At 42.2% G+C, this 14,609-nt stretch overlaps 1 protein-coding gene across 6 annotated transcripts in view; it reads right to left on the bottom strand.

Annotated features, from left to right (window-relative positions):
- The window catches only part of grnb (granulin b), an 83,107-nt gene that overhangs the window by 41,761 nt on the left and 26,737 nt on the right, over nucleotides 1-14,609 (bottom strand). For 5 of the 6 annotated variants that reach the window (XM_078223820.1, XM_078223816.1, XM_078223817.1 and 2 more), the window contains one exon: nucleotides 8,407-8,550. In XM_078223820.1, coding sequence (XP_078079946.1) covers nucleotides 8,407-8,547 — 141 coding nt within the window. In that variant the 5' untranslated portion in view covers nucleotides 8,548-8,550. Of the gene's footprint in view, nucleotides 1-8,406; nucleotides 8,551-14,118; nucleotides 14,170-14,609 lie in introns of those variants that run through there. The other variant, XM_078223818.1, reaches the window with a different exon arrangement.

Here is a 14,609-nt window from a genome sequence, read left to right as displayed (position 1 = left end):
GGCCTTGTGGTATTATTGCCAGACTATTAATCCAGAAACTCAGCTAATGTTTTGAGGACCTGGATTTGAATCCCACCACAGCAGATGGTAGAATTTGAATTCAATTTTTTAAAAATCTCGAATTAAAAGCCTACTGATGACCATGAAACTATTGTCGGAAAAACCGTTCACTAATGTCCTTCAGGGAAGGAAATCTGCCGTCCTTACCTGGTCTGGCCTACATGTGACTCCAGAGCCACAGGAATGTGGTTGACTCTCAACTGACCTCCAGGGGCAACTAAGGATGGGCAATAAATGCTGGCCAGACAGCGTCCCACGAATGAATTTAAAAAACAATTCAAACCCAACAGAAATCCTTATTGCATTTAACTTTGTTGCAGTAGTTGCGGAGGATAGACGGCAATACGGAAACTGTACTTTCCAACAAGTATGCTTTTTCACATTTCTTCTGAGCGGAGCTTCAGTTCCATGTATTGATCACTAATCCTGACCTGGAGAGCTTTGAGAGCATTAAAACTAAGATTTATGCCACAGTAGGGCCATTTGGGTCAGATGAATTCATCCTGAGCTAGCTGTGTGCAGGACTTTCAGAGACACTTCAGTTCCTGCCAGAGGCAAGGCCATTAAGCTTTCTAAATTGCATTAAGTACAAAAGCCAGAAACCGCACTAACTTTTGATGGAGCCAACATTTGAACAGTGGGTAGAATTTAAGTGCTTTAGGTTCAGTTAACTACCTTTGTTCTGCCAGTTACACATTCTGATCTCTTAATCGTTATCAGCACCATTTACATTCCCTTTGTCTTTTTGTCCATGACATCTTTATCCATGCACCACCCCCCCCCCCCCCAATCCCCCTCACCCAGTGTAAATACCATCCTATATTCGAGCTCTAAAGAAGGGTCATTCAGACTCGAAGCATTGGCTCTATTCTCTCTTCACAGATGCTGTCAGACTTGCTGAGATTTTCCAGCATTTTCTGTTTTTGTTTCAGATTCCAGCATCTGCAGTATTTTGTTTTATTATATTGAGGAAATAGTTGTTGACGTAGATTTTGAATCTGAAGATTTTGAGAGTGATGCTGAAGATGCAGAGAATGATGAGCAGAAACTCATCTCCAAACTTCGTGGCCTGGGCCTCGGCACCTCCCTCTGCTACTGGATCCCGAACTTCCTAACTCTCAGACCACAATCAGTAAGGATAGGCAACAACACCTCCTCCACGATCATCCTCAACACCGGTGCCCCACAAGGCTGTGTTCTCAGCCCCCTACTATACTCCTATGACTGTGTGGCCAAATTCCCCTCCAATTCAATTTCAAGTTTGCTGACAACACCACCAGAGTGGGTCGGATCTCAAACAATGACGAGACAGAGTACAGGAATGAGATAGAGAACCTGGTGAACTGATGTGGCAACAATAATCTCTCCCTCAATGTCAACAAAACGAAGGACATTGTCATCGACTTCAGGAAGCGTAAAGGAGAACACGTCCCTGTCGACATCAATCGGGATGAAGTAGAAACGGTCGAGAGCTTCAAGGTTTTAGGTAACCAGATCACCAAAAACCTGTCCTGGTCCCCCCATGCTAACACTATAGTTAAGAAAGCCCACCAACGCCTCTACTTTCTCAGAAGACTAAGGAAATTTGGCATTTCAACTACAATTCTCACCAACTTTTACAGATGCACCGTAGAAAGCATTCTTTCTGGTTGTATCACAGCTTGGTATGGCTCCTGCTTTGCCCAAGACCGCAAGGAACTACGAAAGGTCGTGAATGTAGCCCAATCCATCATGCAAACCAGCCTCCCATCCATTGACTCTGTCTACACTTCCCACTGCCTCGGCAAAACAGCCAGCATAATTAAGGACCCCACGCACCCCCGTCATTCTTTCTTCCACCTTCTTTCGTCGGGAAAAAGATACAAAAGTCTGAGGTCACGTACCAACTGACTTAAGAACAGCTTCTTCCCTGCTGCTGTCAGATGTTTGACATCTTGCATTAAGTTGATCTTCCTCTACACCCTAGCTATGACTGTAACACTACATTCTGCACTCTCTCGTTTCCTTCTCTACGAATGGTATGCTTTGTCTGTATAGTGCGCAAGAAACAATACTTTTCACTGTATGTTAATACATGTGACAATAATAAATCAAATCAAATAGTAAATGTAACTAGAGTTATGCCAAGTAAAGCAAATTAACAAATTCATTGCGAAAATAAATATTTTTGGTCAAATAATTTTGTGGTGTAAAATTATTTTGTGAGAATTTGGGAATTTGTGTATCATGATTGTGAAATTGAAAGTTTTAGTTCTTTTTATTCTTTCATGGCAATGTGGGGAGGTGTTGGCACAATGGAATTGTCACTGGACTAGTAACCCAGAGACTCAGGGCAAGTCTCTGGGGAATCAGATTGAATTACCACCACTGAAGATGGTGAAATTTAAATTCAATAAAAATTTGGAATTGAAAGTCTAATGTTGACCATGACACCATTGTCGATTGTTGTAAAGACCCAGCTAGTTCACTTAATGTCCTTTAGGGAAGGACATCTGCCATTCTTACCTGGTCTGACCTGTAAGTGGCTCCAGATCCACAGCAATGTGGTTGACTTTTAACTGCCTCCTCAAAGGATGGGATGGGCAATAAATGCTGGCTCAGCCGGCGACGCCCATGTCCCATGAACAAATTTAAATGTGGACAGTGCATTTATTGCCCATCCCTAATTGCCTTTGTGGTGGTGATATTGAGCCAACTTCTTGAACCACTGCAGTGAGAGAGATGCAGGCACACCCATAGTGCTGTGAGGAAGGGAGTTCCAGGATTTTGACATAGCGAGAATTAAGTAATAGTGATATAGTTCCAAATCAGGAATGAGAGACTGGGAAGGGAGCTTGCGGGTGGTGGTGTCCCATGCGCTTGCTGCCCTTGTCCTTCTAGGAGATAGCGGTCATGGGTTTGGAAGGTGTTGTGAAAGGAACCTTATTGAGTTGCTGCAATGCATCTTGTAGATGGTACACACTGCTGCCACTGTGCGTCGGTGGTAGAGAGAGTGAATGTTTAAGGAGGTGGATGGTGCCAATCAAGCAGTCTCTGTCATGAGTGGAATGCTAATTCATCCAAGTAGGTGGAGAGTATTCTAATGCACTCCTGACTCACGCCTTGTAGACAGTGGACAGACTTTGGGGAGTCAGAAGGGGAGTTACTCGCTGCAAAGTTCTCAGCTGCCAACTTGCTCTTCTAGCCACAGTATTTTTATGGCTGATCCAGTTGTTTCTAGTCGATGGGAACCCCCCCCCCCGCCAAAATTTTGATAGTGGGGGATTCAGTGATGGTAATGCCATTGAACGTCAAAGGGAGACTATTGGATTCTCTCTTTTGGCATAAATGTTACTTACCCACTTATCAGCCCAACCTGAATGTTGTCCAGATCTTGCTGCATATGGGCATGAGATCCGTCAATATTCATGGAGTCATGAATGGTGCTGAACATTGTGCAATCATCAGCAAATATCCCCACTTCTGACATAATAATGGAGGGAATGTCATTGATGAAGTAGCTGCAGATGGTTGGGCCTAAGAAATTACCATAAGGAACTCCTGCAGTAATGTGCTGTCTGGGACTGAGATGTTTGACCTCCAACGACTACACCAATCTTCCTCAGTGCTAGGTATGATTTCAAACAGTGGGGAGTTTGCCCCCATATTTCCATTGTTTCCAGTTTTGCTAGGGTTCCTTGATACCACACATAGTCAAATGCTTTCTTGATGTCAAGGGCAGTCACTCTCACCTCCCTCTTGAACTCAGCTCTTTTTGTCCAGGTTTCAACCAAGTTGAGGTTTTGGCTCTGGCAGACCTCAAACTAAGGTTATTGCTGAGTATGTATTGCTAGATAGCACCTTCAGCCACACCTTCCCTGCTGATGATCACGAATAGACTGAGGTGGTGGTAATAGGCTGAGTTGGATTTGTCTTTCTTTTTGTTAGCAGGACATACTGGGATAGTTTTCCACTTTGCTGAGTAGATGTCAGTGTTGTAGCTATACTGGAACAGCTTGGCTAGAGGTGCCAAGTTTTGGTACACAAGTCTTCACTACTATTGAACCATAGAATCCGTACAGTGCAGAAGGGGGCCATCTGGTCCATCAAGTCTGCACCAACTCTCTGAAAGAGCGCCTTATCCAGATCCCCTCTTCTCCCCCCCGCCCCCCCCCCCCCACATCCCCACATCCCCACTCTATCCCCGTAACCCCACACATTTTACCATGGCTAATCCACCTAAGCTACACATCTTTAGACTGTGGGGGGAAAACAAGAGCAACCGGTGGAAACCCACACAATCAGGACGATAGGGATATTTGTGGAACCTCCTCCTCCAGTTAGTTGTTTAATTGACCGCCACCATTTCATGGCTGGATGTGGCAGGTCTGCAGAGCTTAGGTCTGATCTATGGGATCGCTTAGCTATGTCTATCGCATGCTGCTTCTGCTATTTGGCATAAAATAATTGTGAAAGAGTATAAGTGAATTGCTCAAGTGAAAACTGTTAATTACAAGAAACATTTTTTTTAAATAGTTTCACGGGAACATTTTTGTGGTCTGCTTTTCACCCTCAATACTCATTCACTCCATATGCCTGTAGGATGAATATCTCAGCATTTTGCTTCATAAAAACATTGTTATGTTTCAAATCATGTTTTTAACTTTCATCCCTTATCTCCTGGACTCAAGACAGGTTACCCAGCCTATTCATAAATAGGTTTGACCTTTAGTCTTAACGTGAGAATGCTGTTTGATCAGATGATAGTCATTACCCTTTTAAGCAGAGATAAGATTGTAATTTTCAGTTGAAGGGAATTTACTGCTGGAAATTCCCTTGTTGCTGTGAATGAAGTATATGCTCTCAGACAATGCTCTCAGTCCAAAGATGTGCGGGTTAGGTTGATTGGCCAGGTTAAAAATTGTCCCTTAGAGTCCTGAGATGCGTAGGTTAGAGGGATTAGCGGGTAAATGTGTGGGGGTAGGGCCTGGGTGGGATTGTGGTCGGTGCAGACTCGATGGGCCGAATGGCCTCCTTCTGCACTGTAGGGTTTCTATGATTTCTATGAATATGAATTGGAACAACATGCCAACATGAACTGGAATGGACATTTTTTGTATTATTAATTGGGACCTTCTACATTAAATCTCCATTGTCTGTGGAGCTCTCAAATATTTACCCAAAAGACTGAATTTTCAGGACTCAAAACCTTCCAGTCACTTAGGGTATACTGTCCATGGAGAAAGTTAGCAACACAAACTTTTCAGGATAACAGCTAGTGGTCTTGGCTCTGGTAACACAGTAGCAATCAAATGCTTGAACTTGAAAGCACATTGCATTTGAAAAAATAGGAGTTGTCAGTGAATTAAAATCCTAGAATGCTCTCCCTAACAGCATTCTAGGTGTACCTGCACTACAAGGACTTAATTCCCCAGCGACTCACCACCACCTTTTCAAGGGTGATTAATATGGATTTGCCAACAATATCCACACCCCCAAGCAGGAATGAAAAAAAATACACCACGTTTTCTCAAACTGAACTCTCCTACCTTCCTGATGAAGTATCAGCTGTGAATCCTTCAGAGCCTCATCAGCCGAAGGGTGTTGCCTACAGAATCCTTCAAACTACAAACTAACTGGCCAATTGTCTTAAAAACCGTCAGATATGGTTGTTCCACTGGTAGATGTTTCAGCAGTGAGTCATTACCAAGGTGCCAGGAAGCAACTGCAGCTCCAGCATCGTTTTTGCTTTTTCCTGGAAAGGTGTCCATTTGGGAATAAAACTTCCTATAACACAACGTGTGTTCCCTAAAAGGTAGCTCTTTTGTTTCAGGAGCTAGATCCACTACAATTTAAGCTTCACCAATTCTTTTTGTAGCTTTACAAAGTGGCTTCTACTCAACCGATGGCAGGGAGTGATGGTGGTGGTGGAGGGTGGGGTGGTGCTGACATTAGTTTTCCAGAAACAACATCTGAGGCTGCAGAGAAAATTAATATGTTAAGTATCTCCCTAAAACGCTAAGCTACAGACCTAACCCCAGTTCTCTTGGATCACTAGTGAACACCAGTAGTGATGATTACGCAAATTAATTGGAAGTTCATCTTCAAGAGGAGCAAAGTTATCTTAACCCACACCATTTCATCTTTTTCCTTAATCTCAAGTCAAAAAGTTGACACACACACGAGGTGAAAACATCAATCTATGTAGATTAAGGGGTAAAAGGCTGATTTCACTGGCAAAATGGGGCCGGAAAAATCATGAGAAGTGAGTCAAACCAATTTTTCGCCTCTTGCCCTATCATCCTGGCTTGTCACACCGATCATGCGGCGTGGCGGGGCAGTAAGACCACCTCCCCCCCCCCCCACCCCAATTCTTACATTGGTACTAACTTTCTCCATTCCCTCTAGTGACTAAATTACTCATCTATTCTTGCGGAAAGATACTTTTTATTTCAATGGGGCTAATGTAAAGATGCGCGGGATGCAAAGCTAAAGATAAAAAAAAAACTATTTGGTGTCAGAACTCAGAAAAATGCTGGGAGGATCAGATTGTTCAAGACAAGGGAAGCTCGACAGGCAACCAGAGCAGAAATTTAATTAGAGAAAGGGCAAAAGACAAACAAACTTCAAACATACATTGGGCGGCACGGTGGCACAGTGGCTAGCACTGCTGCCTCACAGCGCCAGGGACCCGGATTCGATTCCCAGCTTGTGTCACTGTCCTTGTGGAGTTTGCACATTCTCCCCCTGTCTGCATGGGCTTCCTCCGGGTGCTCCATTTTCCTCCCACAGTCAAAAGATGTGCGGATTAGATGGATTGGCCATGCTAAATTGCCTCTTAGTGTCAGGGGAACTGGCTAGGGCAAATGCATGGGGCTGTGGGATAGAGCCTGGGTGGGATTGTGGTCGGTGCAGACTTGATGGGCCGAATGGCCTCTTTCTGCACTGTAGGATTCTACGATGACAAAGCTTCAGGAGAGATTGAAGAATAAGTGAAAAGGCAAGTTCACAACCGCAGAAGGGATTAGTGATTATTAAACATTATAATGTTGAAAGATATTTCACAGGAAAGTAGTCAACTGTTGCAGTTGCTTTGAATTATCATTTTTTCTTCCCAGGAATAGGTTGCTACATTGCAGACCACTCTAGATTCTAGAAGTGTGCCTTTGGATTAGAAAATTGCAAATGTTGCTCCATTATTTATGAGGGAGAACCCAAGAAACTATAAACTCATTAGTTTAATAACAATTATGAGGAGGTTACTGAATTTATCAGTGACAGAGTAACCGAGCACTTGGGCAAATGAAAGCTGGCCAAAGACAGTACCAGATATGATGGGTATCATATACTTGCGAAAAAATAGTGTTTCTGAGGCCAAGGTTTTAGAAAAATGGTGAGGGTTGACTTATACATAACTAATATTCAAGGTGTTGAAATCCACCCTCTCCCATCCTCATGCGACACAACTGTTTACAGCAATACATCAGCTGATCGCAGAGTTGCCAGTCGGAGATTGTGCCCGCTAACACCATTCCCAAAAGGAGGGCACAAAGAACCAAATGTATTTTTATTATTTTGCAGGCACAAAGAGCTGAACAGCCATCTTTGAATAAGGAAGGGTGCAACAAGTGAGCTTGACTTCAGCGGTAAATGGGTTGTAAGTAGTTGCTTGGATTTTTTTGGCCAAAAGTCAGAGATTGACTTTTACACAAGATCAACCATTACTCAAGTATCTATGGTAAGTCATGTCTAGCTGGCTGGCACAGTGGTTAACACTGCTGCCTCACAGCGCCAGAGACCCGGGTTCAATTCCTGTCTTGGGTCACTGTTTGTGCGGAGTCTGCATGTTCTCCTCCAGGTGCTCAGGTTTCCTCCCACAGTCCGAAAGACGTGCTGGTTAGGTGCATTGGCCATGCTACAATCTCCATTAGTGTTCCCAAACAGGTGGCGACTAGAGGATTTTCGCAGTAATTTCACTGCAGCGTTAATGCAAGCCTACTTGCGACACGAATCAATAAACTTTAAACTTAATTTGTTGATATTACTGAGCTGGTGGATAACAGAATATTTATAAATGTGTCTATATGGATTTCAAAAAAGCATTTCATAACGTTCTGCAGAAAAAGATTAGCAGGAAAAATAAAAAGGCGAAGGAACTAGAAATAGAAGATACAGGAGGGATAAAGGTAATGTATTCTGATTGGCTGGATGTGGCGAGTTGCAAATCTCTTAAACCTAAACTGGGGCAAAGCAGTTTATGCAAAACAGAAACAAAATCACAGTATGAGCATATTAAACCAATTTGAAGAACAGAAACCCTAAGAATCACTGACTGTTATTTGCATAATGCAACTAGGTACAACCTACCTTCGACAGAGGACAGCAGGCATATCCTCCATGACGCCTCTTACAACAGGTTGCTGGGTCCTCGCATGAACGCCCATCTGGACATTGGATAGCTGAAGCCAGGCCTGTGGCCAGCCACAGGAACACAAACGTTTGAATCATGACCTGAAATCAAAAACAGTGCATCACTTAAACAGGTAGAAAGTAAGCCATGGTAAAAGATGGTAAAAGATAAACAAGAACCTATTCCTCTGCTTGCTTCTGTATAAGCAGGATGTTGACATTGGACATAGTCTCCCCAATGACCAGCGCCTGTGGCCTACAACATTTAAAATTTAACTGAGCATCTTCATTCAATGACCAGCACACAGACAGTAAGATGGCAAATAAGGTTAGAAGCAAACCTCCTCGATTAGCCTCAGACCTCTCATTATTTGTGCATCAAATCATGAGATCTTTACCAGCATGACGGGTCATCATTCAATCTTAGATATGCTGTGGTTAATCTAGTTATTTGTTTGGGAGTTCAGTAAAGGTGAACAATCATTGATGATATAGCAATAACTGAACAAAGCCCAGATCTTTAAAATAAAAATAACAACAAAGTTAAAGAACTGCCAAACACTGAAATAAAGGAGGCCCCAAAGACTCAGTGAAGGCAGCCAATGAATAACAGAGCCACACAAAACAGCAAGATCCCACATCAACGGACGGTGCTGAGTTAGGTGATCACAGCAGTGGTGATCACAGAATTTTACAGTTTCTCTCACCAATCCTTGGTTAGGGTGGAGCAGGTACATGAGCAAGATATTGGAGAAGTGAAAATTCCCATTATCCAGGGGCCCCTGGATTGAGAAGTGCACTGCAGTCGGCATTGGCCAAGAGAAGGTTCAAGCTGTGATGCCTTGCACCCTTGAATTACCATTCAAGCTTGTAACATAGTCATTTTGAGTACAGAGTGTTCTTATAAGCCTTTCCTCTTATGTAACTGTTTTACCGGTGTCTGAACATATGTGGGTTTTGGAGGGCTTTTCAGTCTGCAAGAGATTGTGCCCTGCAAGCAAGAACTGTTTTACTAGTGCTCCTGTTTTCATAGTTAATATTGTTCTGCTGAATTGTTAAACTTTATTTATTTACATAAAGAAGGCCATCCTTTAAACAATGCATTTGACTAGTTTATTTGTAGTGGCATTGTTGCTGGACTGGTAATCCAAAGACCCAGAGTAATGCTCTGGGGACCCGGGCTCCAGTCCCACCATGGCAGATGGTGAAATTTGAATTCCAGATTTATTTAGAATAATATCTTTATTTGGAATCATGAGCTTTCGGAGCACTGCTCATTCATCAGCACTCAGCTGATGAAGGAGCAGCACTCCAAAAAGCTCGTGATTCCAAGTAAACCTGTTGGACTTTAACCTGGTGTTGTGAGATTTCTTACTGCCCTTTAGGGAAGGAAATCTGCCATACCTTACCTGGTCTGACCTACATGCAACTCCAGATCCACAGAAATGTGGCTGACTCTTAAATGCCCTCAGGGATGGGCAATAAATGCTGGCCCAGCTAGCGACGCCCACATCCCATGAATGAATAAGAAAAAGTTACCACAAGGTTCCGAGATGAAAAATGTCTACAGAGATTGGAGCGAAAGTAGAGATGCTGGAGGGTTGGCCCTCATGAAAACCATTGGCAAAATTCAGAAGATGAAGCAGGTTTCTTTAGTTAAAAAAGGTCAAGGACTAACATAATTAAATCAAATGAATTATTTAGTGCGATGAAGGAAACAGTAACAAGCATACAGAACTATACAAGAGAACGGGGCAGCACAGTGGCATTGCTGCCTCCAGGTTCAATTCTGGCCTTGGGTGACTGTGTGTGGAGTTTGCATATTCTCCGTGTCTGTGTGGGTTTCTTCCGGGTGCACCGGTTTCCTCCCACAGTCCAAAGATGTGCAGGTTACGTTGATTAAGGGGCAATTTATCATGGCCAGTGTCCCAAGATGTGTAGGATAGGGGGATTAGCAGGGTAAATACCAGGGGTTACGGGGATAGGGCCTCGGTGGCAATGTTGTTGGAGTCAGTGCTGACTCAATGTGCCGAATGGCCTCCTTCTGCACTATAGGAATTCCATGATCTTTTCTCAATCACCTTAAACCTGTGTCCTCGAGTTACTCACACCCTTGCCACTTAAATAGTTTATCCCTATTTAATCAAAACTCCATAATTTTGAACAATTCTCTTCAAATTTTCCCGAGCCCAATCTTCCTTTTGCTAATCTCTTCACAACTAAGTCTCCCACTCTTGCTACCATTTCAGTAAATCATCCTCTTCAGCCTCTCCGAGGTCTTAACACCCTTCCTGACCAGTGATTTAGAGGTTTAGCTGGCACTTCCTTGTTTTGAATTCTATGCCTCTTCTTGTAAAGATCTCTAACCCCATTGTTTTAAAAACAAAACACAGCATCGACTTGTCCTGCCACCTTCAAAGATTTGTCTATGTGAACCACAGGTTCTGTCCCTGAAGTTTATTTAAAATTGTACCAATTAGTTTGCATTAGGTGAGAGGTCACACGACACCAGGTTAAGTCCAACAGGTTTATTTGAAATCACAAGCTTTCGGAGTACTGCTGCTTCATCGGGCGACATTTGCATTGTGTCCCCTTTTTCCTTCCAAATGCATCACTTCACACTTCTCTGTATTAAACTAATCTGCTGTGTGTCTGCCCATTTTACTAGTCTGTTTTGTGCCTTTGGTTTGCTGATCTTAATGAATGACAGTAGCCATGTTACTCTTTTGTGTTAAACTGAGCTTGCAGTTTCAGTACAGTGTTACAAACAGGAAGCAATACCAGGAATGAGGAACAACTACTACTTCTCCAATAGCATTGTTCAGATACTGGAAACTCCCCTTTAAATTGGAAGGTTTTGGCTGGATTTCAGTTATTTCAAACACCACTGCTTGACAACAGTTTCAATAACCAGATCATGCCCTTAACACAACATGGAAACAGTACCCTTTTGCTTTCTGTGCCAGGGATGATAATTTATTAATAAGTACTATTAATAACCAGCATGCAAGCGTACATCCACGTAGCTGCCTCAATGCACATCAGTTGACTCGCATACAGACAGGTAACAATCAAACTGATTATACACATATAATTTGCCCAATATTTCTGTAATACAAAGTACATAAAATTATCTTGAAACAGTCTATGACAAATTAATTTACTCTTTCATCAGAAGAACTCAGTGCAGATGAGTTAACAATACAACTGAGCAGACAGCCTTCTCCATAATGAACATCTTCCCAGCTACAAGAGTGGCTTCACTTCAAAAGGATTTTGTTGACTGTTAAATTCTTTGGATGGTCGGAGATTCGGAAAGCCTGAAAAGGGTACAAGTTTTTTCTTTCTATGAAAGACCACTTGGTTTCCACATCATTAATGGATGAAATTAATAGAGCCGCTGGAATTCTGGATCAATTTTGGATAATAATTTGCTGATCCCAGAAGAGCATGGACTCGTCTCCTGTTGCTCCCACAAGAAAATGGACCCGTCGTTCAATATTAGCTGGTTAATGGCACCTATTTCTGCTCACCACAGTTCTATTAACTCCCTCCATCACCGCACATTTTCATTTCACCTTGTATCTGTAATTGGGTCAACATGAAGCATGCAAGGTATAGTATATAGTACCAAATGAGATTCAGAGGGGATTTGAGAAAAAGCCTTTTCATTCAGAGGGCTGAGGTAGTCTGGAATGCACTGCCTGGGAAGGTAGTCGAGGTCGGAAACTTTACAAACTTTTTAAAACATATTTGGATGAACACTTGAAACATCATGATATTCAAGGATATGGGACAAGCGCAGGATTAGCACGCCTTTAGTGGTAGATATTGCCGGTGCAGACTCAAAAAAAATTTATCTGGCTGCTCCAGGATACATTTAATTTCTGGAACATGGTAAATGTATTTTCATTTCAAAAGGTTGACCATGAGCTTAAACAAACCTGAAGGTGTAGTAAACCTGCAGCAGTTTTGGATTTTAGTACTTAGGAAGAGGCTTCGATCTATTCCAGATACTGACACCCATAGATTCTTAAGACTTTGAATTGGTAATCACATTATGTTGATTAGCATTATCAGGCCACGTGCTCTCTATAGTCTACAGAGAATCATGTAGCCTTGTCCTTCTAAGCACCCAGGCAAAACCCAAGGTGTCTTTAGATGTATTATCCCAAAAACTCCTGTACTTATTCGTGATGTGCTGCCAATAAGAAGTTACAGATTAAGGATTTGTTGAAATGGACTTATTGCCTGGGCACCTCATGCACAAGCTGCAGTGAGGGCTGTGAGCTGGGCTACACCAATGTAGATAGGTTTCCGAGTCAAGAACTATTGGGCTTGGGCGAATCCTAGTGCTTTCCATCTGAGAAATTAGCCTTGTTTTCTACAAAAAAAGTCAACAGTGTCACTCTCGTCACATTCTTGGGTCAACAGGGCACAGATTGCGACTCTCAGTTCCGCATCCCAGTCCATTTTTAAAATTGCCAATATTCTGTTTCTTAAGAGCATTTTTTGAATCAGTAATCTGCCCCTGAAACAGAACAATCTGATAGCTTGGACTCTACTGCAGAATCAGTGTTTTTGGCCTGATATGATATCTAGTGCTGCATCAGTCTGATGAACCAGTTCTATTTTGTCCACTTTATTTCAGCTCTCCTGTACAACTGGAAACCAAATGACTTGGCGCATGGAATTTACTCTCATTAGGAAATCTGTGTCCTCTCAGGTTAGGGTTGTCTTGGGACCTGAATATACTATTAACTTTCTTGTGTTATATACACATTCTTTGTCCACCAACATGGTTATCAATGCAGGCAGCCCCAATTTAGTTTGAACAAGTCAACTATAATTACAAATCATTCTAAACTCAAGCAACAGTCAGTTATTTCATACATTTCAAAAATAAAAAACACCAATTTGACCGTATTTTTGCTATTCTCAAATATATTCAGTTTAGGATACGGGGACTAAAACATGGCTGGCAAAAATTATAAAACCGCAGGCAAAAATGAATGGTTTGCAATGAAAACCAATGTTAAAACAAAAAAATAATCTGTCAGAACATCCTGAATGCATTTTTGTATTGTTTTCATGATAAACAGAGGTGACGGTTATTACACAGAACCGCAAGAGGCTATTTAACCCTTCAAACAGATTCCACCATTCAATGAGATCATGACTGATCTGTAACCTAACTCCACATCATTTAATACCTTTGGTCAACAAAATCTATTTTACATTTAAAATTAACAATTTACCTAGAACAATTGCTGTTTGCAGAAGAGTTTGCTGAACCTCTACCATTTGAGGATGGAAGTGTTTCTTAACTCCCTGAAAGATCTTAGTACTAACCTTTAGATTATGTCCCTTAGTCCGAGGCTCATTCATGGGCAGAAATAGATTCTCCCTTTCGACCTCAGCAGTACCCCTTTATACTCTTAAAACCTTGACCAAATCACACCTTAATGTTCTAAATACCAAAAGGTACAACCCCTGGTGTGCAATCTATCCTTATAATTTAACTCTTGGAGCTCAGGCATGATTCTGATAAGTCTGTGCTGCACTCCCTCCAAGGTCAAGTGCCATCACAAGTCCCATGCCTAGCTGCTTCGCGAGGTAGAAATACAGATATCTGATGCAGTAATTAAAATTTCAAACAAAGTTCCTTACCTATTATTCTATGGTAAAGCTTTCATCCAACTGGAGGTTTCTGTTCAATATGCTAACTAAAATTAGAATTCAAGTTTCAGAAAACCAAGTAGGAGTGGCTGAGATTTGCAAAAAATCCTCCCCTTGGAAAATTTGGTTTCTGCCATAGAGCAATCTACATGAAGCTCACAGGGAAATCACAACCCACATCTTTAAATCTGGGTTTGACAAATCGAGAACCCAGCACACCATAAGACCTTACAGCTGTGAAAGCGAGTGCGCACCAGAGAGAGAGAGAGAGCACCAGAGAGAGGGCCAGAGAGTGTGAGAGAGAGAATGTGAGTGTGAGAGAGAGTGTGAGAGAGGGAGAGAGAGCGAGCGCCAGAGAGTGTGAGAGAGAGTGTGAGAGAGAGAGAGCTTTAAATGACTTATGAACAAGACCTCTGAAAGGGTTAATAATCACACAAGTTTAAAAATCATATGAGCTGCTATGAGAAGAACCAGAGGTCTTT

The sequence above is a fragment of the Mustelus asterias genome, chromosome 11 (assembly GCF_964213995.1).
Source record: "Mustelus asterias chromosome 11, sMusAst1.hap1.1, whole genome shotgun sequence".
NCBI classification, from domain to species: Eukaryota; Metazoa; Chordata; class Chondrichthyes; order Carcharhiniformes; family Triakidae; genus Mustelus; species Mustelus asterias.
The sequence above is the reverse complement of the archived record's forward strand: the minus strand, read 5'-3'. Positions and strand labels throughout refer to the sequence as shown.